This window comes from Coffea arabica, chromosome 7c (assembly GCF_036785885.1).
Source record: "Coffea arabica cultivar ET-39 chromosome 7c, Coffea Arabica ET-39 HiFi, whole genome shotgun sequence".
Taxonomy (NCBI): domain Eukaryota; kingdom Viridiplantae; phylum Streptophyta; class Magnoliopsida; order Gentianales; family Rubiaceae; genus Coffea; species Coffea arabica.
Genome location: NC_092322.1, coordinates 6022275 through 6045027, shown reverse-complemented (window position 1 = coordinate 6045027; position 22753 = coordinate 6022275). Strand labels below are relative to the sequence as shown.

General features: G+C 37.0%; 4 protein-coding genes across 4 annotated transcripts; 2 read left to right on the top strand and 2 right to left on the bottom strand.

The window, feature by feature from the left end:
- Window positions 1-1125: 1125 nt before the first annotated feature.
- Window positions 1126-6984, top strand: LOC113699450 (uncharacterized). Its single transcript, XM_027219823.2, has 5 exons — window positions 1126-2263; window positions 2365-2426; window positions 2564-4405; window positions 5772-5901; window positions 6056-6984. The coding sequence occupies exons 1-5, from the start codon at window positions 2113-2115 to the stop codon at window positions 6787-6789; spliced, it is 2919 nt and encodes a 972-aa protein (XP_027075624.2). The 5' UTR covers window positions 1126-2112; the 3' UTR covers window positions 6790-6984.
- Window positions 6985-7641: 657 nt separating this feature from the next.
- Window positions 7642-8557, bottom strand: LOC113699449 (uncharacterized). Its single transcript, XM_027219822.2, has one exon. The coding sequence runs from the start codon at window positions 8461-8463 to the stop codon at window positions 7774-7776; it is 690 nt and encodes a 229-aa protein (XP_027075623.2). The 5' UTR covers window positions 8464-8557; the 3' UTR covers window positions 7642-7773.
- An 861-nt stretch (window positions 8558-9418) lies between these two features.
- Window positions 9419-13304, bottom strand: LOC113698025 (chloroplastic group IIB intron splicing facilitator CRS2-B, chloroplastic-like). The gene is made up of 9 exons (XM_027217690.2): window positions 13166-13304; window positions 12784-13009; window positions 12579-12663; window positions 12401-12468; window positions 11457-11507; window positions 11266-11339; window positions 10166-10224; window positions 10009-10085; window positions 9419-9704 (listed from the first exon to the last, which is right to left on the bottom strand). The coding sequence occupies exons 2-9, from the start codon at window positions 12988-12990 to the stop codon at window positions 9588-9590; spliced, it is 738 nt and encodes a 245-aa protein (XP_027073491.1). The 5' UTR covers window positions 12991-13009; window positions 13166-13304; the 3' UTR covers window positions 9419-9587.
- A 2276-nt stretch (window positions 13305-15580) lies between these two features.
- On the top strand, window positions 15581-22561 carry LOC113698617 (plastidic glucose transporter 4-like). The gene is made up of 14 exons (XM_027218496.2): window positions 15581-15770; window positions 16010-16329; window positions 17410-17524; window positions 17716-17783; window positions 17980-18112; window positions 18195-18294; window positions 18383-18495; window positions 18585-18678; window positions 18817-18970; window positions 19841-19987; window positions 20076-20149; window positions 21270-21358; window positions 21484-21598; window positions 22011-22561. Exons 2-14 carry the CDS (start codon window positions 16029-16031, stop codon window positions 22191-22193), a joined length of 1686 nt encoding a protein of 561 aa, XP_027074297.1. The 5' UTR covers window positions 15581-15770; window positions 16010-16028; the 3' UTR covers window positions 22194-22561.
- Window positions 22562-22753: the final 192 nt, after the last annotated feature.

The following is a 22753-nucleotide window of genomic DNA, read 5'->3' as shown; positions in this document are numbered from 1 at the left end:
TCCCTTTGTAATGAGCTCTAAAATGGAAATTTTTGTTGGTACTGCAATTTTTAGATAATTTGTAAAATTCTAATTTGATTGTAATTTTAGTCTTTTTTTAAAACGACCATGTTACATCAAACAACATGACTATCAATTTTGAGAAATTTTTTTAAACGTAATAAAAACAAAAAAATGTTGAAAAAATGGACAATTTTTATGTAAAACTACGATACATGTTAAATTCACACCTTACACTATAACCTATATATTAATAACTTGCATCATCACAATAAGACTTCATTAATCACTCTTCTTTTAACATACAGCCAATAACCTAAAAATGATGTACTAGACGTTACTACTCTTCCAAAAAGGGGAAAAAAATTTACTATATGTTTAAGAAACAAAATGCACCCAAAGATAAAGCTTGTAACGAACCAAATTGAGTCAAATACTTGTTGTTCAGTTTTGCTCATATATTATACAAAAAATGAGATTCGAGTTCGACCCAAGTATCAAACAAATTATAAGTATTGATCAATTTTGAGTCGTTTATTTATATAAATATTCAAATTTGATTTCACTCGTTAAACAAAATGAGTCGAATTTGAGTTTGAAGATAATTTAATTATATTTTTAATAAATAATATATTATTCAGAACAAGTTTAATTACATTTCTTGGGTTTAAAAAATAAATAATACTAATTTATGTATAATTACTTTTTAAATAAAATAAAATAAAATATATATTAATAATATTAAATAAATTTATATTTGTATTTATTTATTTTTATATTTATATATGTGTTTAAGAATTTTCAGAAATAAGTTTGTGTTCGATTTATTATGCTTAAATTCAATTCGATTGAACTTTTTTTTTTTTTTTTTTGAATTCGAAGGATTCATTGGAAGCTCTACTCACAGGCCAAGGCTTCCATTTGTATAAGATGCGAGTTTACAACGAACTTTGCCTAAAGTAAGGGGATCGTTGTCCAAGCAAACGAACCAGAGCGCAAGACATTTGTTAGCATTCGGTGACATCTTTCTCCATCCCGATCTCTGAAATGTGAATGTTGACAAATCCATGAGTCCGCGTGGTTGCTCTGCTTGTCCCTTTCTATTCTTATCATACGCCTACTCTCCTTCACTAACTCACGCACTCTCACTCATCCCTCCATATCCTCTCTCCCCTGTCTCCACAGTGGCACAGTCCCTATTCACAGTAAAATTTGTTCAGAGCAGCCGTTTTCACAGCACAGCCTTTTCTCCCTTGTTCCCTTTTGTCAGCTGCTAAAATCTCTGTAAAAACTCTCTTTCTTTCATTCATTTCTTTCTTGGGCCTCAAAATATACAACTCCCTGCTCCTGCTATTCTGAGTCCCCTTTGATTATCCCTTTTAATTTCAAAAAACAATCAATCATCAACATTCAACTCTATAATAGTACTTAGAGTAGTACTTGTACCAATATGTCCAACTACTACTTGTAGTACATCTTTTTGAACTACAGAAAGCTTACGTGGGGTATATATCTACAGAGAATACTAGTGCACTAATCTGAGATGGTGGGGTACGAATGGGTAATTTTTTTTTTTGAAGGGAAACTGCAAGCTGAGGTGAAATGTGTCTGCTTTACCTGGTCGAATTTCCGTTGTTTAGCGACTGTTTTCTTGTGAAACTTTCTTATACGTTATCTAAGGTTCACTCTCACCAGCATTGACCGGCATTCTTGTCTGTTAGTATCTTTGAGATTCGTTTATTTTGGGTATTTCTTCTAGGATCTTTTCACGCTCTTTCTGTCTTTTGGGGAAAAATGTGATCTTTGGAGGACAAAGATAGATATTGGAAGTGTAAGATATAGACAGAAGGGATTCTTTGTTTCCATTTATCTCTTTGCTTTCTACTGTTGCAAGTATTTTGTTAGGTGCATTGTTTAAAGATGAGGAGATGAGAAGTCGGGGTGTTCAGTGATAACCAGAAAAAGTTTGAATACTGGGGTGGAGGATTTTTGGGCTAACATGAGAATAAATGTGGGATGATGTAAAGCTTTTCGGTGTTTTATGAAGAGGATTTTAGATAGTGTTTAGAAAATTGGGTTCGAGAGGGGTCTAGTGTGTGCATTACTGGAGAAATGAGTGAAATTTCAGGGCAAACGACTTTAGCCATTGTGGAGAAGAGGCCTCAGAGGCCTGGTGGGTGTGCCGGCATCCTTTTTCAGGTATTTGATTGGAACAGGAAGTTTGCAAAGAAGAAGCTTTTTTCTAAGAAATTGCTTCCACCAGGTTAGCCTTTAGTCTTAACGCATTTTTGTTACCTCTTGTTTTGTTAACATGCTTGTGATATATGCGTTATAACACGAGATTCGTTGTTAAAATTGTGTTAGTTCGTCTGAGAAAGTCTTCAAAGAAGTTTGGAGTAGATGAAAAGCTGCCAAAGCTTCGTTTGGTATGCACTACATCAGTTAATTTTCAGTGCTTTGGTTTAATGATTATTTTGGAATAGTGACCACCACCTAGAATGCTTGTTTAGTTGCTTTGCTGGTTCTAATTTTTCGGATACCCTTTTTTCCATGAATGACATAGATTGCTGATGAGAACAGTGGTGGATTTCCTTATATGAAGAAGAATGAGGGCTGTTGTAACGGTGACACTGCACAAAAGAATGAAATGCGAGCTCCTGGATTGGTTGCTAGACTCATGGGTTTGGAATCAATGCCTGATGTAAAGCAGGATAAGTCAAAGAAGACTTTGTTGTCTGGGAGTGGAAGCGATAAAGAGGAATATGTACATAGTCATGGCAGGTTTGAGAGGGAGGAGTTGATTGCAGAGAAAGGAGAGACAAAACAGGAGTTCAGGCCTCAAAAGCTACAGAAGACTGGACTAAGTGAGAGAAAGCCAGTGACTAAGTTTGGAGCTGAGGCATTGCAAATAAAGCATATGTTATCAAGATCGAGAAAGCATCATCAAAAACTGGTTTCTCCAGTAAAAAGTCCCCGAAATGTTTCTGGTAGGAATGCATCTCGATTTATCGGTGCTGCTACTAGAATTTTGGAACCTGGGTTGCAGAGGAGTAAGTCAAAATGTGCCCTTGCTTACTCGAATGCTATTGATCACCCTCCTACAGCAGATGCCTTCTTGGTGGAGGCAAATGATGTGGAGTCATTCCAAGATGCTAGGTGTTTTCAGACTTCTGCTAAGCCGCTCAACGGGCAGTCATCATCTTGCACAAACTGTGGTCATTCGCTTGGTGGAATGAGTACAGCAGAACAACAACCGGCTTTATCATCTGGCTCACAATTTGTGCATCCTCCTTGTCACATGTCGGAAAGGGAGAGCGGAAGACTTGCCATATTCTGCCCTGAGCTAGAAAAGGGTAACACTGAAGAGGGTTCCCTGTTGTATGCTGCTGCTGCTATGGAAGGTAGACAGCCTTGTGCAAACTATATGCCAGAGATAAAGCTTCTCAAGAAAGCAGGTCAAAGACTGTGGCAAGCAGCTAGTCCACAAGGTAAGCTTCAGAAGGATGTATCTCCAGCTTGTTTGAGGCACAAGATGCAGGGGCAAGATCAAATGTTTCAGGTGAGGAACAGGTTACCTTCAAGATCGAAGTTAATTAGAGTGCAGAGCAACAGAGTATCAGCAGCAGCAAATGCTACAAATGAGACAACAAATTTAGTTTTACAGAAGCAAAACATTAGCAACCATTCCCATTTGAGGATGTCACCGAAACAGGATATCTATCGACTTGATACAGATCAGCGATTCGGAGACAGGGGGCATGATTCCTTATCTCCACTGCAGAAAAGAAGATCATTGAATAGTTCTAGGCAAAATGAAGGTTCTAGATTTGTCAGCTCTACTTTGGTCAAACCAACCAATATAAGATCTAGTGCAATTTCAGGGAAAGGCAGGTCTTCTACTAGTCATTCAACTATTGGACCCTGCACTAGTATTAGATTGGCACATCTGCAAGGAAGCATAAATGCTGATAGTAGTCAGAATGATAGTGATGTTATCTCCTTCACATTTAAATCCCCAATGAAGCGTAAGACAGGAATTCATGCAGATATGGAAGGAAAAAGAAATCAAAGTGGTCCAAATAGTGAAGTTACTCTAAGAAAATTATCGTTGAATGAAAATGAGGGGAAAAGAAATTCTCTCAAATCATTTCCTTTGAGTGGAGATAGTCTTGGTGTACTTCTAGAACAAAAGTTAAAAGAACTGACTTGTCAGGAGGAGGATTCTGCCTTTGGGGATACTGCACCTAGAAAAACCACTGCTGTGATTCTGCAGGAGTTGATATCTGCCTTAACAACAGAGAGACCGTCTCATTGGGATCGATTAGTTTATGGAGTCAATAACAGGGACAGCTATTTACGCTCTGATAATCAGCAACTTGACGATAAAACCTTCGCTGCTTTCCAGGTTCGTCATTCCTCTTGTTGGCAGATTGTAATGAAACTTACCTGCTGGATTACTCCTACTAATTAACTCAATAATTGTACTGAGAACATGATATTTTATCTCAGATATCATTACAATATTTGCACACGTGTTTAATCATAAGATAAATAGAGGGTTTTGAAGGATGGAACTTGATTTTCTCTGTATTTGTTCTCACTTGAATAAGGAGGTAGCAATTCTCAACTTAAAACTTTTTAAGTACCTCTTTGTCGAGGAAATGTCCTGTTGCTCTTCAACTCTTGTATGGTAAACAGGACATGGGTTCACATGCATTATGGCAATAAGCAGAAAATGAGTTCATGTTGAGTGTTGAAACAAATTTAGAACAAATTCATTGACAAAAGTTCTTATTATCATATGCGGTTTTACTAGATAATTCCTCACTCTGATATACTGTCCATTTCTTTTATGCAATTCATTCATTGAGCTGCCAAATATAATAAACATAATTTGAGCAGCACATGATTTTGTTTTGTGATTAACTAGTACCACTGTAGTACTCACTTTTAGCATGCTACATTTAGAGATGCTCCCAATCAAAATTCATGTTATATAAATTGGAAATGCTAAGAGCTGTGGTCTATGTAGAGAATGATTGAACTTAAGCCTTCCTTTCTCGCAGTGGACTTGCTCTCCATCCAAAGCAGATAAATACCGATGTATATTTGTACAGATTATTTGTTTCTTGCTCATCTCTTTTTGGACTGGCAAGCATATAATACCTCTAAGGGAAGGGGGAAAAAAGTAAGAGGGATAACAGCTTCTTCATTGTTCAGCCTTGTATGCTGCATATTATGTCAAAGTGGTATGACAAAACAAGTTCTTGATAATTTAGAAGAATTCATTGTGCTGCTTTTACAATGAGTAAAGGAAACTGTTTGAAGGTAGGCATTAGTGAGATTGGCAGTCAATTCAACTATTTGCTTGAGTGCACATTTTATGCAGAAGATATTCTCGTTTCATTAAAGGTAAAACAGTTTTCATATCTGTTGCTGGTCACTTTTTCAGGCTAAGTACCTAAATGAATTGCTTATGTTATTTGTCAGGAATGCGTTAGAATATTAAGATAGTATTTGCTACTAGTGCGATTTATTTTGATATTCTGGAAGGCAAATTAAGTGGCATATACAATTACATGGACTTGAGTTTCTTTGTCTTTGTGAAGGAATAGTGACTTCCCTCATTAATACCAATACTAGTGTATGTTCAGATGTAATAGGATTTTTTCTCTTTTAATGTGTTTTTGTTGACATGCCCTTGTTAGACGGCATGCTTGATTGGAGACGATTGTCCACCTATGATCTTTATTTTGGTTTTCTCTTCACAGGCCAAACCAAAATCAACCAAGATTTCAGTTGGATATCTACCTAATGGTGAACATCTAAGCCCTGGATCTGTTCTTGATGCCTCTTTTTCCAATGACAGCTTTGCCTCCAGTAGTCTGGATGATGGCTCAAGTAAATGGCTCTCAAACTCTTTGCTGTTGAAAAGATTTCCAGTAAATAGTCTGTTGTTTCACTTGCAATAATTGTACATCTTGTAGATGTACTCAGCAAAGATCTCAAATGCTATTTCATTTCTTATTATCCAAATATTTGCTTCTAATTCCAGGGTGCAATCTGGGTATGGAATCTACGGAATACTATGAAGGACAACGTCAACTGGAGACTGATGCAGATCTTTTGGACTCTGCATGCTCATTGAGCATGGGAAAGTTCTATAGAGAGTCGGTAACCAATCTCCTCAACAACATTTCTGAAGTTTTTAGCACTATAAACCTTGCCGATGGCCATCTGAAGGGAAGAAAGCTCACACACGCAAAGGAGGTCATTTTGAATGCTGAACTGGTGTTCGTAAACGCAGCTCTGCCTGATGCAGTTGTTAATGGAGGCTTTTCAATCAGTCATTTTGTCCTTAATGAACTGGAGCTGCTAGCGAGCGTCATGCGGACGAACTTTAGTGGCTTTGTTGCTTTTGATATAAATAATAAAGAAGGAAATCAACTAAAAGGTTTTGTGTTTGATTGTGTCATTGAATATTTGGAGTCGAGGTTTGCCCGATATTCAAACTCCGGATTCAATGCCTGGACAAGACTTCCTCTCCGCATGAAAACTGAAATGCTGATATGTGAGATCGTTGAGGAGGTTGGAAGGTGGGCAGGATTGGCTGGCTTAATGGTTGATGAACTAATAGAACATGAAATGAGTCGCTCTTTTGGGAAATGGACTGATTTTGAGCTTGAAGCATTTGAGACAGGTACTGAAATCGATCAGCAAATACTCCAAAGCTTGATTACAGAGGTTGCAGTTGACTTTATGTGCTCCAGTGCAAGCGAAGGCTGCTAAATATGGACTTGCTCATGGCCATGTACCCTCTCTTCTAATTGACTCCTCCTCTCTTCTCGTTCCGGTCCTAATGGCATTATTTTTGTAGAAAGAAATGGATTCAAATTGGGTACTCTTTACTACAACAGAAGCTATTGAATCTGTAAAAAATATTTTATTGCTAAATTACCTTTCTTTTCTTTTCTTTTTTTTTAATCCAATTTGAGAAGCTGCATGAGATGGGTAATATTTTACCTTGAACAGCTGATCCTGTCCTTCTAGAAATTGATGGGTAATATCTAGTGCAGCCATACGAACAAAGTGGAAATTGAGGAAACAATCAATTTATAATCTTTCGTGGAAGCAACATTGAGTGTGTTTGGATTGTAAGTTATTTGAAATATTTTTACTGTAGCACTTTTTGTGATGTGATGTATGTGAGATAAAAAGGTAATTGGGAAGATAAAAAGGTGTATTGGAAATTGTAATGGTGATGTCAGCAAATATATTTGGCCAAATAATTGGCTGTCCGAACACACTCATTATTAACTGGCAGGTCTTAATTGAGGCAGATACCTGTAAGTAAATGCTCATCAAGGATTTGGCAACAGCAGTCAGTCACATTCTAAGTAAACGAACGAACAAAACGGCTCTTTAGCAACGGGACGAATAAATATAATTATATTAGAAGAAAATAAAAAAAAAGAATAATGTGATTATGTATGTGAATCAATCCGTGTCACAAATATTCTATGTTACACCAAATCACTATCCTCTGCTCCTACACAGTGGAAAATCCATCGAGAAGATTATCTTGAAAGAATCTTTCAGGTGATAGACCTTTTCAAGTCAAAGAGTCAAATCCCTCCCACCGTTCCCCACTCCAGTCCACCTTCGGAAAAAAATCAAAGAACAAAAAGTAAACTAATGACAGAAAAAGAAAAATCATCACATGAAGAGGGAAGAGTAGAATCATGGCAAAAGCAAAAGCAGCCCACTCCAAACTCAAAACTGCCTATAGCCCAAAACAGTCTTGCCGATTCCTCCTCTTCCAATCCTTCCTCCCCTGTTTTCTGCATTGATAGCATTTCTTGCATCAGAAGCCAACCCTCGCAAATCCTCCATGCTTGCATAGCTCTTCCTAGCCATCAATCCTCCACTCCTTTTCTCCCCTGAATTCACAGTCTTGCTCCCTCCCAGCTTCCCCATAATCCCATCGAACCTCCCAGAGTTCCCGCTTTTCGACCGCAACGGAGGGGTCACTGACTTCTCCATTGTAGGTGGCAGAGTAGGCGACGGTGGCGGCTTCCGGTTCTCTTTCCTCAGTGCCGATGAAAAATCGGGAACAGATTGAGTCAAAACAGAGGAGGTTGATGACCCTTTTGGCCTTTTTGGTGGTGTAGCAAAAGTCCCTTGAAATTTGACCTGTTTCTTTGGTGGGGTTAGAATCAATTCCTCTTCTTCAAGAATTGGCTGCTGCATACTCTTCATTCTCAGCCTTGATTCTCTGAGAGCAGCATAGTCTCTATATCTCGGCCCTCTTTCCATGAAAAAAGACTCGGTAGTAGTCAATTTCAGCATTTGAGGCTGATCAGAATTAAAGAATTGGGAGAGGATTAAGGAGTTTGGATCAAGGGCAGTGTAGAAAGAAGTGAGAGATTGGTTGTGTTGCAGAGAGGCAGAGGTCCCTGCCATTGTCGATGGTACTCTGAAGAGATTTTATTGATGGGTTTTGTAGTCCAGTCCAGTTTTCGGAGTTTCTGAGAGGTTTTGAGTTCACAACGGTCTAATAAAAGGGGGGGCTATTCAGAGGCCCCACGTTTTTCCCCAACGTTAATATTTAGGTAGGTCCTGTTTATGTTGAAAAGGCAAACCAAATCACAGGACTACTTGGGATTTTTTTTTTTTTTTTTTTTTTAAGGAGTGGACTACTTGGGATTTGATCGCATTCCTTTCTTTTGTACTAATCATTTCTTTGAGAGATCAGAAAGTGAGAAACAAAATCTCTTTTATGTGCCCACCAAAAAAAAAGGAATAGAAAGGAGTACTTTGTGATTATTAGTACAAAGCTAGTGAAGTTTTGTCTCCTGCGAAGTGCTTTAGAAATTGTTACCGCACCCAAATTATCAGGATCCTATGCATTACTAGAAGTTGACTTCTGGGAAGCCAGTACTACTTTTTGGGTTCATTGTTTTTGTTGGATGTCTTTCCCTGTTTGCTACCAGGACGGCTATCAGTTCACTCTACAAATGGCTGCTGCTGCTGGATTAGATTTACTTGCGATGCTGCTGTTTCAGTGCCCAACAAAAATTGTTAACGTCAACATACCTGAACTGACGTTATATTTGCTACTAATTTATAAACTGCAAAATTGTGTAATGCTCATATTCTTGCGAAACATCTACTTCTTTTCGGTGAGAGAGTTGTTTTATCCGCTCAAGTTCTTCCCGGTTACTGCTAACTTAAAAAGTAACTACAAAGGTTTTCTTGATTTGTACGTTAATGAAAGATTGCATCTCACTGTTTCGGCAAAGTGTCTTGTATCTTGAAAGGGTGCCAGTTGGGTGAATGTTTATGTCTTCGTTACAGACCTCAAAGGAAAATAGCGGACAAGGTTTACAAGACAAAAGTACCAGAGAGAGAGAGATGCTAGTAAGAAACAAAGCTATTGAAATCCATTTACTTGAGACATCAGCCCGCATGTATAAAGTTACTTTTGGAACTGATTCCAAATAGAGTCCAGTCTCAATTGACAGCTTTTCCTACAATGTATTCTGCTAGATGACATCTATATACAAAATTTGTTGGCTTCAATTGTGTTATACTTTATGATATTTGTATTTCTGCCCAAGATTAAATCTTGTAATTCTACTGTTGAATCCTTCCTGGATCAGGGCTCTAACAGCTTCAACACCCTGTTCCAGCGCTGCGTCTATCTGCAAATTATGAAAGAAAGTCATTAGCTCCAAGCAAATGTACAGTTGATACATAGCTGCAACAACTTAAAGTTTATCTTCTTTCCGGTCCACGAATTCAGCAGCAGACGAGCAGTACTTCTATGGGGAAATCCCAGAAAGAACAGAAAGTATATTAGCATTATAGACCTATACTTTACAGTATACCGTAAGGGGGATGGTCATATGTAACCTTTAATGAGGAATCATGTCCATTTTAACACTATGCTCTTCGTAACAGAATAAACAACCTAATCCTTGGTATAGGGCTGACAAAATCTTTTACCTGTTCTCGCTCCACTGTACTGAACTTCTGAAGTAGAAAAGCCTTCATGTCCATGGTACCAGGTGGATTTCCAATGCCTACAAGAAAACGTGAGTTTGACCTCAAGCTTAGGACAAAAGTATGTTATTACCACCAGCATGGAATCCAAAATACTAACCAATGCAAAACCGTGGAAATTCGCGACGGCCATCCAAATGCTCCATCACGCTCTTCACCCTGTGACAGAAAAGCAAAAACTGTGGCTATCCTAATTCAGCAGTAAGAATGAAAGGTAGTTCAAGTGTAATGCAGAAAGAGCAAGCATGCCACATAGTAAGACTTTCTTTTTTTTGAAAGAGCTACATATTGAGCCTTAGAACAGAATATATATGATCTTTGATAGCAGCAACATGATAAGATTCCAACATTTAGATTTGAGGGCTCAACAAGGATAATTATCGTCATATCAGAAAATGCAAATAAAAAATATTTGAGAAAATTCCTCAGTTAATTCACATAACAGTGATACAGGAACAGAGTGTCCATCTACATATTTACACATGCAATATGAACTAATCAATCAACTATTGGGAAAGATGAAGGCAACACACCTTATTTCTGAATGATTATAACCTAAATGCAGAAAAATGCCCTACAACTTGGCTAATTACTAACACCATGTCCAAGTACACAAAGTGATTACCGACAACATTTAAGATGAACTGAAGACCGTCACATTGATGGTCAGCAACTTCTTCACCAAATTCAGGTGTTTAGTTTAAATCAAAGAACTATTTCTAGTTGGCTAAAAAAAATTTCTAATTGCCAACATGGCAAACAGGCGCACTGCTAGCAGACTCTTCAAGCTTTAGAAAGAAGCTGGTTATCGGGGTCGAAGTCCCATCAAGTAGAACGGCATTTTAGGCCGCTAAATGAGCATGTGTTACTGACCAAGCTAAATGGAAATAGTCAAAATTCTAAGATGAAATATGTGATACTTCAATTGAGACAACAATGACTTGTTAGCCTACACATAACTGGGGCATTTAGAGACTGTTAACTTTTTAGTCTTCTCTTCTATAATCTAAACTTCTTTTGCTTGCAATTTACAAGCACATATATTTTACTTGAAAAAAGAAGAATTCAGTCAACCACACATGCACTCCGAGGTGTGAGGAGATTAAATAAAGTCAACTGACACAAAGTGTGACAATAACATTTTAGTTATCTGGAATTTTATTTATTTATTTTTTATAAATCATTGTCCAATAACTATACCCATTGTGATGACCATGACCTCCTTTGGGTTGAAGCCGTAAAACACCATTTGGTAAGCTCATCTCGTCATAGACCTACAAAATGATTAGATGGCTCAGAAATATTTCGTTAGAAAGGAAAAACATGCATCATCAATCTCACACCACATTAACGAGAAAATGTTTTAATAGCACATGGTAAAAAATGCAAACCAGTAGGATGTGGCGCAAAGGTACTCTGTAGTATGCAGCAAGTGGTCCAACCTAGTAAAAAATAGAATGAACAATGATCTAGAAATTAATTACTTGAGACGCAGGACAGCAATTAAGCAGAAAGTCAGGTTTTCTGATGCCAATCATATGAAGTGAAAGATAACAGTTCAGAACATCCAGAGTAGAATAAGAAACAGATATCTAGACAATTTTAATAAGGCTGTATTAAGTTGCCAAGCAGTGGTTGATTGCTATGAAAATCTAAAGCAGCAAAGCAAACTGCAAACAGCAAGTAAAAGGAGCAGGGTGCAATTTAGAGAAAGCAAGTCAAGCTTAGGGGTTTAAAGACAACGTCCAATCACAATAGGAAGATGTTAATTTGCACAAATGGATAGGGAGAAAAACTTGATGACGAACGAAATATTACTGCATAAAAGATATGCTGACCATTGATATCTTCAACGTTTATGCAGCTGCTAATTTATTGACAGTGCAAAGCAAGATCTAAATCTATGGTCACATGTGTCCAACATTTTCTCACATAGATATATTAACCTTAAAAAAAAATTCGAGTGATTGTTTGAGTGCCACAACAAAGGGTCAAACTGGTTTCGGGTTTGTTGCAGAAACATATTATAAGATATTTCTTTAACTGAGAAGAACAATGTTGTTTGAGTTTATCCTTGTGTTGCAATGGTTAGCCACTCTCAAAAGTTTGCAGCTAATAAATTATGCTGGTGTTCAATCATATTGGGTTTTCAAAATCAAATACAACAAGAATAATAGTAAAAGTAGAAATTCATACATAATTGTTGTCCAAAGAACCAAGTACCAATACATTGGACAATTTAGTATGCATATACTCCTATTAAAAACAAATGTCGAAGACACGTAATTATGGTAAAAGTCTTCAACCTATAACCTATTGAGTAACGAGAACATACTGATTCACCACTATAGTTCATGTACGCCTGAGGTTTGGCCAGCAAGACCGGAACTTCTCCAATAGAACCTGCATAGATTAAGCCAAAAAGGTTTGAGCAGCCATATAAACTGCCCTACGAGTATAGAATGAAGCTAATTCAGACAATTTGCCGAGTATGTAGTGAGCAACATAAGCACCTATTCCCACCAATGCCTTTGACTGTATAGTGTTCATCACAATGCCTTCTGCTTGGGATATGCAATCTATCATTTCAAACCCAACCTAATAAAAACAAAGCAGATTACATATGCTCAAAATGGTATTTAGCACTTGAACAAATAATGCACGAAATTATCAGGAATGCACAACAACCACCCAAAAAAGAAATGAACTTGTTTATACATTGTGGCGTGTCCCGTGATATTTATTTCCGGGGTTTCCCAATCCAACAATAAGCCATGGGGTATACTCCACTTTAACCCCATTGGATTCTGGCAATGAAGCCGAAACACGAAGTCTTGTTGGAGCTAAATGCCGCAGATGAAAGCAGGGTCTTCTTGGATAAGATATATTAGCACAAGTTTTGGGCGCAGATATAGCGTGCAACATTGACCTTCACAACAGAAATCTGTGAAACCAAAACAGTTAGTTTGTAAAAATCCAACCATTAAACCACAGAATCCAACCAGACCAAACTTACTAAGTAGAAATTCATTCGATACAGAAAATGGGCTTGCATTAGAATAGCAAATACAAAAGAAAAACAGAGGATACAAAAAGGTACCACTGCAAATTTAAGCAATAACCAATTGCAGTGACAATCAGCAGTTAGCAAACAGCAATGCCACTGATTTCTTCCTCAAACCAGGGGCTGGAAGCCTGGAACAACTGATTTTTCCTTCTTCTGCTGTTATCTATTTGCACTCGTAGCAGTGTAGAATATATTATTATGTTTTCCTTTTCCTTTTCCCTGATATTTTTGTTCCCGTAAAATGAAGTCCAACCACAACGGCGTCGTCTTCGGCGTACTAGAGCCCCAACACTTAAATTTAATCGTTCAAATGCATTTGATAAAAATAATAGAATATATGAATTAATTGAGTTGCACTAAATTTTTTAGGTAAAATTTAGTTCACAAAATAAGTAATAAGTTATTCACTTATCATTTAATATTATATACACTAAAATGTATAAGATTTAATATTTAATAATTTAATAATTTCAAAATTTAAATGTAAAAATTTCAAACTTAAAACCTTATAAATGTAAAAATTCATTCCTTATATTTATACCGCACCTTGTGATGTTTCCACTCTTATTTAAACTGCTCCTTGTGATGTTTTCACTCTCATTGAAAAATATATATCAAATTTTGTATTTTATTTCACTGAAAATTGAAACAATTTCTAAAATGTATACAAAATAAATAAGATTGGATTTTGAATGTTCAATCTTATATTTATACTTAAATCTATTACGCTCACACATTTATCAGAAGTAATGATTCATAAACTTATCACTCACACAATATATATTGGTATCAAATACTTCTCAATTAATTGTTTATTCTCGAGCAAAGAAATAATAAGCAGTAAAGAAAAATGTTATTCATTTTGAATTATCATAGTAAGATAATCATTAATTTATTTGACATATACTGTTGGCAAAAAAAAAAAACCTTTACATTTGTTGCTATAACACACACACACACACACACACACACATATATATATATATATATATATATATGTGTGTGTGTGTGTGATAGTAGAAAATTATCTTCAATGTAGGATCACTGTGGTAAATCTCAAACAAGCAGCTGCACTACCCTTTTCCCAAATCATGCTGCATATCATATCGTTATAAATACAATCACAAAAGCTAAGACCGCACAACAAATGCAAGACACCCATTTCTCCTTCTTATGTTTATATTTATATCATAAATTTCAATTGTTTTTTGCAAATGAACTCTTACTTTTTACAGGAGAGGAAAATAGGTTTTCTATTTTTTTTTTCATATTGTCCCAGACTAGTTGTTTTGCTGCAACGTTTCAACTTTACCAGAAAAAAATGCTTAAAAAAAAAAAAGCTTTACTAACACGCAATAACGTATCAAAACTTTCCCGATAGACAAATTGTATAAATTTTGTAAATCAAGTATGAGCTAAAGAGGATTACTAAATATTAGATCATCTTGATTAAATTAACTTCCAATTAGTTAAAGCGACCAAAATTATCTTGAGTAGGTAATTTGAGAATGGCTTGAAGTAAACTGCCGCCTTAAATGCAAATAGGACAGTAGAATGAGGGCGCAGTTGAATTTACTGCGCTGGAGGTTGGAACACGTACGACCGAGAGGACCCAACAGTACATCGGAAGGGTCACGTGCGCTCGCCTGCTGTCAGCGACATCTCCAACGCAACCCAAATCTAATCCGAAATCCAACCCAAAACCACTCCCCAGTCACCCGGGCCCCCAAGCAGCAATTTACAAATTTATTTCAAATTAATATTTTACTTGTATAATAAATACATTTTTCAATTCATTTTTTTTATATTTTTAACTATTTTTTATCTCACATGTATCAAATTATAAAAAATGTTACAATAATTATTCCAAATAATATTTCAGATAGTATTCTATCCAAATACACTAGTATTAGCAGTAATTATTTGATTTTATGTGTAAATAAATTTGGATCAATCTTTTATATACAGTCAGTATATATATTATTATCATAAAATATATAATACATATGTAAAATTTAAATTTAAAATTCAAAATTTGCTCATTTATCATTAATCTAATCGTGATAGTGTATACACTGACAGTAAATTTTTACTTGTTACTAGTAATACTTTAGTACTTATATTTATTATATTACTGTCTTACATTTATTTACTGTGCCAATTTGTTGTACACTCTAATGTGAGATTGAATGAAAGTAGTAGTAACAAATTGCACCACGTCAAATACGACAATAATCAATGAAAATCACTAAGAAAGAAAGAAATGGAATCGAACAATTAATGTGAAAATAAAAGTACCCATAAGGAGAAAAGAAGGGAAGAAAAATAGCAGCGGAAATGTAACGAGGAAAATAGTACCGTACAACTACAAGTTGAATCCTCCCCCAACATCGTTAGTAACTAAAAAAGAAGCAAGCACCATTAGCAGCAGTAGTAAACACTGCGGTAATCTCCAATTGAATACTCCAAAAAATTCTCCAAATTCAATCTCCTCATAATTTTCCGGATTCCACAAAGCCTCTTCCCCTCTGAAACTACACCCTACAATCCCTGCTGCATCACTTGTACCAACTGCCAAACACGATCCATTTCTATTCTCGATCCCACATTTTCTCATCGCACCACAAACCTCTGCTCGGTACAATTCACTTTTTGATTTTTCTAGAAGCATATTTATGTATCATATCATACACAAATACTCCTACTTTTTTTTTTTTTTTTGTTGTTGCTGTTTTTGGCAAATTGTTTGAAATTCACGTTTCTTGTAATGGGCGCATATTAATTAGTATTATGTTACCTTGTAAATAATTCGGCTGAGTTTGTTTCCGTTTTCTATTTAATAACGGTTGACTTTTGTGGCTTCGGATGGATATATAGGTAGGTACGGCTGTGGAAAATGCAAGCTTCAATATACGCAGCTGCGGCAGGAGTAGGGGCGAAGGGGAGTGTAGGCTGCGTTGGCGTTCCCCGGCGTGGACGTAGTAGTAGGAGTAGGAGGGCGTTAGCAGCTGGTTTTGGAGAGTCGAGGAGTAGGAGGACTACTGATTCTAGAAATCTAAGTCTCTGCATGTCGGCTGAAAGGAGCAGCCGCAGCTGCTTCGGTTTACGATTGGACTCGGTTTATATGGGAATCGAGCTCGGCCGCGTCGGACCGTCGTCGGTCAAGTCCAGATCAGTCTATGCCCAGGCTTCTACTGGTTAGTTGACTAGTCTGATACTGGTTAGTTGACCAGTCTGATTGCTTTCGTTTTATCCTCTGTTTGTTTTAAAATTGCATTTTTCTTAATTTCCAACTTATTCTGCTCCCAGAATTGGTGCTAGTTTTGGAATTGAGTGCACAAATCAGAATTAGTTAGAGGTACCAACTTCCGATTAAACTTGCTAGGGGCGAATTAGAAGTTTCCGTATTTGAGTGAGGAGTAATATTGTATTAAATTTCAGTAAGGACGATAGAAGTTTTGGATACCAGCTACATACTTTTAATTACTTTCAGTATTGTAATTTAGTGGTATCAGATGCTGTCGGTTCCACGCTTCCACTCTCACTTCTTTTCTGAGTAACTTCTCCTGATCGACCAAATGACAAGCGTATCTCCGTGTGACAAGTTTTCTACATTTCTGGTTCATTTCTATTTCTTTGAATGTGGAATGCGGATGTATGCTACAATTCTTTATCTGCTTGTTTCTTGACTTTCTAGTATTACGTCACCAACCAGAAGCAGATTAGAGCTTCGAGTGAGGTAGATGGTGATCTGTCATTTGGTGCATTGATGAAAGTGGTAATGTAACTCTAACGATCCAAAACTGGTCCCATAATCCTCACTATTGCTGTTAACAGATAGCGGCAGTTCTTAGGAAATTCCCTGATAATGGGATTGTCTACCTTAAGTAAATTTGAGTTCACTTTTGAAGTTGTACTTCACACTGTAGACTGCGTTAACTGACTCTAATTTGAGTTCACATTTGAAGTCGTGATTCACACTATATGGAGCTTTAAATAGAAATGAGATAGCTTCAGTAATCACGAGTACAAGGTTAATAAGTTTCTCGTTAATGATTCACAATCTGACTTTTTTTTTGTTATTTTCTTACTAGTTTCCTTGAGGTTCTTTAAATATCTATAAATGCCTCTCATAGAGCAGTATGTGCAAACCACCACCACCCCCCCCCCCCAACAACAACAAAAAAAACCGATAACAAAAAAAAATCAAATCACATGTATTCTTATATTAGGAAATTTGTTTGCTTAGGCAGTAATGTACTTCTTTGGAACCACAGGAGGAGATATTGAGGATATTGAGCCTGCCAAAATCCAGAAGAGATCGTCTGGTTCAGTCTTGCCATATGTGGGGGTTGCTTGTTTGGGAGCCATTCTGTTTGGATATCATCTAGGGTATGACCAAGCCTCAATAACTGGACCTGCTTGCACTGTCTGAAATTTTGAGCTTGACTTGTACAGATGCCATGGCAGTTCAATTACAGTTTACTTTTTTGTGCAATCATCTATTTATTTATTTTTTGCTTCTATTTTATCTAACATTCAGCTGTAAATCGAGGCTTAGTCATCCATCTTGCTTGATTTAGGGTGGTTAATGGTGCCCTGGAGTACCTTGCAAAGGATCTTGGGATTTCTGAGAACACTGTGTTGCAAGGCAAGTCTCATTTGTGCCTTTTCTTTTGTTCATCTAGCTTATTCTGCTTTTCTATATTCATCTTATTTCCAACATATTCTTGTAAGATAATCAATCATTAAGCACTTGTTTATTGGAATGCGATCATATAGGTCTTCTCTTCCCGTTTATTGTGTGAAATGAGATCTCATTCTGTTCCTTTTTTTGTTTGGGATAGGATGGGTGGTTAGCACTCTACTTGCTGGTGCAACTGTTGGTTCATTTACTGGGGGTGCTTTGGCTGATAAATTTGGTCGAACCAAAACATTTGTCTTGGATGCCATTCCACTTGCTGTTGGAGCATTTCTTTGGTTTGTTCTTTAATTTTGATGATGAGGTTGTTTTGTTTAGTGTTGTTAATTGGATAAAGCTTAAAATTTTCATGATGTTCAGTACAACAGCCCAGAATGTGCAGACAATGATAGTTGGGCGGTTGCTGGCTGGCATTGGCATTGGCATCTCATCTGCTATTGTGCCACTTTACATATCTGAGGTCATGTTCATCTAATATATAAGTTTGTTCTTGGTTTTCTTCCTTACTGTTCATCTGACATGCTGCTGTTTTTTTTTTTTTTTCAAAGATTTCACCAACTGAAATTCGTGGGACGCTTGGATCTGTTAACCAGCTATTTATTTGTATCGGGATTCTAGCAGCACTGGTAGCTGGGTTGCCCTTGGCAGGAAATCCTTTATGGTATATCTTTGTTACATTTTACGTTTTTATGATAATTAAAAAAACTTTTTACTGATTTATAATTCTCCATTCTTATGCTTCTTTCTAAGGTGGCGAACAATGTTTGGCATTGCTTTTATTCCATCCATTCTGTTGGCACTGGGAATGGTTTTTTCTCCTGAGAGCCCTAGGTGGCTTTTCCAGGTTCTGTTATAAGCTTGTATCTTTTCACCATTTCTTAAATCCATCTTTTCATTTTATATGTGAATGATTGAGTAACATGTTGTTCTCCAATTAATGGTCATGAATAACTATTCTTAAGTCAGAATATTCTTATTGCAGCAAGGGAAAATAGCTGAGGCTGAAATGTCAATAAAGAGGCTATTTGGAAAGGAAAGAGTTGTTGAAGTCATGGATGACTTGAAAGCAGCTGCTCGAGGTTCTTCAGAACCCGAAGCTGGTTGGTTTGATCTTTTTAGTAGCCGGTACTGGAAAGGTATACCTTTATTTACGATGCAATTTTATCAGAAATTTACGTACGATGATTCAGTTAAGGTTGTGTCATTGAACACATATTTAGAGTTGACATTCATAATTGTACACATCCTGACTTAATAGGTAAAATTACAATTGTTATGGACTGACGTGCTATACTGTTTGTAAGTAATCAAGCTGCTGTTTAACATACAATTATTTGCTTCCTTCTTTCCATTTGCATGTGAAGCAAAAATCTTGGAATTTCATAGACTTCTTCTTGAATGATTTGTCTGTCTTGACTCAGTTTTGACGTTGATTTTATCTTTAAGGTTAGTATCAGTATATTTAAATGCTTGTTGTATGACCAGGCTTATTCCTAAAGGAACAGATTTTAAACAGCTGCAAGTTGATTGTGTTAGTTTGTTGTGTTTTGCTAATTTGGTGCATCATCCATTTGATCATCTGTAAATACATAGTACTATTGTCAATAGGAGTTGCCTCAATTGATATCCCATGTCCTAGAGAGGGGCAATGAAAATTGTTCAGATGAATGTTGTTATGCCTTCTGTTCATGTTGTGTTTATGGTTTATCTCAATTTCTGCTCATACCTTCTAAGGTCTTAGGTCTACATGTGTCAAGACACACAGTGCACCCTAGTACTTCCAAGAATAATCTTTATTTTTTGGTTTATGTGCATATGCTTTCACCTTTTTGGTGATGGCAATTGGGATTCAGCAAGCTTGACTATGCATATCAGCAGTGGACTGGCTTTGAGCCTTGTTTTTATTTTGGTGTTGTGAGTAAATATTGAGAAATTAAGGGTCTGTGTCTGTCTATTAAACACCTTCACTGATGTGCTCAAGCAATTCTGTGTTGATTTTTGTACAGTTGTCAGTGTTGGGGCTGCTCTCTTTTTGTTCCAGCAGTTGGCTGGTATAAATGCTGTTGTTTATTATTCAACTTCGGTTTTTCGGAGTGCTGGAATTCAATCTGATGTTGCGGCCAGCGCTCTTGTTGGAGCTTCAAATGTCCTTGGTTAGCTGCCTGATTAGCATTTTCAGAATATTTATCTTTCCTAGTTGAGGATCATTTTCATCTGACTGGATGCATTTTATTCTCCTAGGTACAACTGTTGCATCATCATTGATGGACAAACAAGGAAGGAAAAGTCTTTTGCTTTTAAGCTTTGCTGGAATGGTATGTGCCGCAAAGCTATGTCTTTGGAGATTTTACATCTAATTTTTGCACTGAAAATCAAATAAAATTATATCTACAAGAATAAACTCATTATTCTGTTAATGAGCTTGACTAACAGGTAAATATGTGTGTCTATTCTAGCACGGTACCAAGTGATCTATAGTAGCCCACCAATATATTTTTACTGGGTGCTGAAAAAATTAATGGTGGCTCTGAGGAGTTGGATTTAAGTGATCTACTTGTAAGTTGTATGAGGTGGTTAAAATACAATGGAACAATGGCATTCTATGGTGTTCTGTTGCCTCTGTGCTGATGCTCTTAACCTAAATGATTTTAGATGCTCTTAACCCAAAATTATTGCTGTAGAATATGAAAAACTAGGATGGTGAAAGCCCGGTGCATAGGCTGCTATCACTGTAGGACTGGCAAATGTTCCTGCGTCGATATTAAAGAGCATGCATAAGAACAGGACCATCTTTTCTGGCAAGTATTTTTGCCAGAATCGCCTTATTTTAGTTCCCGAGCTTGCACCTTATCAATTGCTGTCATGGACGTCTGATGGTGATGCAGCGAATAATCCAATTCTAGTTGTCCATCTGCTTGTTATCTAGTTCCTGCTTAGAGACCTAAATTTCCTAAGCAATATTTGGTGTCCTTTTGGCCTGCATTAGGTTAACCATGATAGTGCCTCATAAATATGGAGGATTTTTATAACTTGGATGGGACAACTTCTTATGAACAGCTATGATGATTTTGATTTCAGAGTGCAGTAAGTCTACTTTAGCATTGGCTCTGGAGAGTTTTGTTGCTATATCAAACGTCAAACATTGCTAAGAAAAGGATATGATGATTTACCACTGTAGACCAATACTTAAGTACGACTGTAACTGATTGTTGCATTAATGTGGTGAATAGCTGAAACCTTTAACTTGGGTGGGCCTGGACTTTGAACACCTATTGCAGACCTGGGCACATAGCATTTAATAATTTATTTGTCCACTGCTCTATGGTGTTTGGATGTCGCTGGCTGTAGATTTTGAGTTGTTATTTTCTCCTCTCTCTCCTTTTTAGGCTGCTGTAGATTTGAGTTGTTATTTTCTCTTCTCTCTCTTCTTTTTAGGCTACTTCCATGGTGCTACTGTCGCTGTCCTTTACGTGGAGTGTTCTGGCTCCATATTCAGGCACTCTTGCTGTAATTGGTACAGTTCTGTAAGTATAATATTAACTGCTTGGTTTCAAAATTTAAAGTTTCATTTGAAGGGATTGAGCATTTGCATCTAGAATTTTACATACAATCAGTGAAATGCAAACTCATGTTTCTCAAAAAAATACAGTTATGTGTTGTCCTTTTCACTTGGTGCTGGTCCTGTTCCTGCGCTTCTACTACCTGAAATATTTGCCTCTCGAATTAGAGCAAAAGCAGTTGCATTGTCGTTGGGCATGCATTGGGTGAGTCATTACTTCAAATGGTGTGATCTTACTTCTACGGTTGTTTTTCTCTTGCCTGCTTTCTTTCTTTCTGCAGTTTAGTGTTTTCATTTAATGATACAGTTCACCTGCTTGATGTTACATGCACAAAGACGGACTTCTATGCAGTCTTAATTTGATAGCTTTCTCGAATTTATTAGCCCTTTTAGTACGATCAGATAATTCCTAGGCAATTTGGATGAGTACAATTTTGCTATGCACTTGTGAATAGCCCTCAAAATTTATGGAGATCTTCATTCGTCTGTTCTTTTTGTGCAATACGTTTATTTTGATTACTTACTTTCCTTCGCCATTCTTGCTGTGCCAATGCAATATGATCTCTATGTTAATCTCTTGGCAGCATGGCTAATTTGCTTTTTACATATTTATGCAGATCTCGAACTTTGTCATAGGCCTCTACTTCTTGAGCTTTGTCAACAAGTACGGGATCAGTAAAGTCTACCTGGGATTTGCATCTATATGTCTTCTAGCAGTTTTGTACATAGCTGGTAATGTTGTCGAGACAAAAGGGCGGTCGCTCGAGGAGATAGAGCGTGCACTTAACCCTGCAGTTTGAGACCTGTGATGGATAAACTTCTCTAGCCTCTTCAACCTTGCGGGCTTGATCAGAATATTTTCTCCACACAGTTTTTGCTGAGTGGGCATTGTACTGCCTACAATCTAGCTTGTCGTTTGGTTTCTGTAATTAGTGCGGGGTACAGACTTAACAGTCATCTGTGATTTGCGTTTGCAACACCATCGGGATTGATGTGAAGAGCACCGGTGACTTTGCCACTGGGCTCTAAAATCATTTTTTCGAGTCTCGTGTCGATGTGGGGAGAGCATGGTTCTGTTGTAGGGTGATTTGCAAATAAAAAGTTGTAAATAGGGGTGCAGGCTTTGAACGTCTCTGATGCAAATGACGTACACCGTACTTTTCGTCCATATTCTCTTTGGAGCCTGGAACTTACATGATAGCAAACTATTTCATGGGTGCATTCGCATATGCAGATTAGGTGCGATTATCAGTTATCTTCATTGATGAAATTTCTGAGAGAATTCTGCATTAATGCCACCAGAAATGCCTCGTTAGCAGGAAGTTGTTCCAGCCTTCCAGGACGCGCACTGTAACACTGA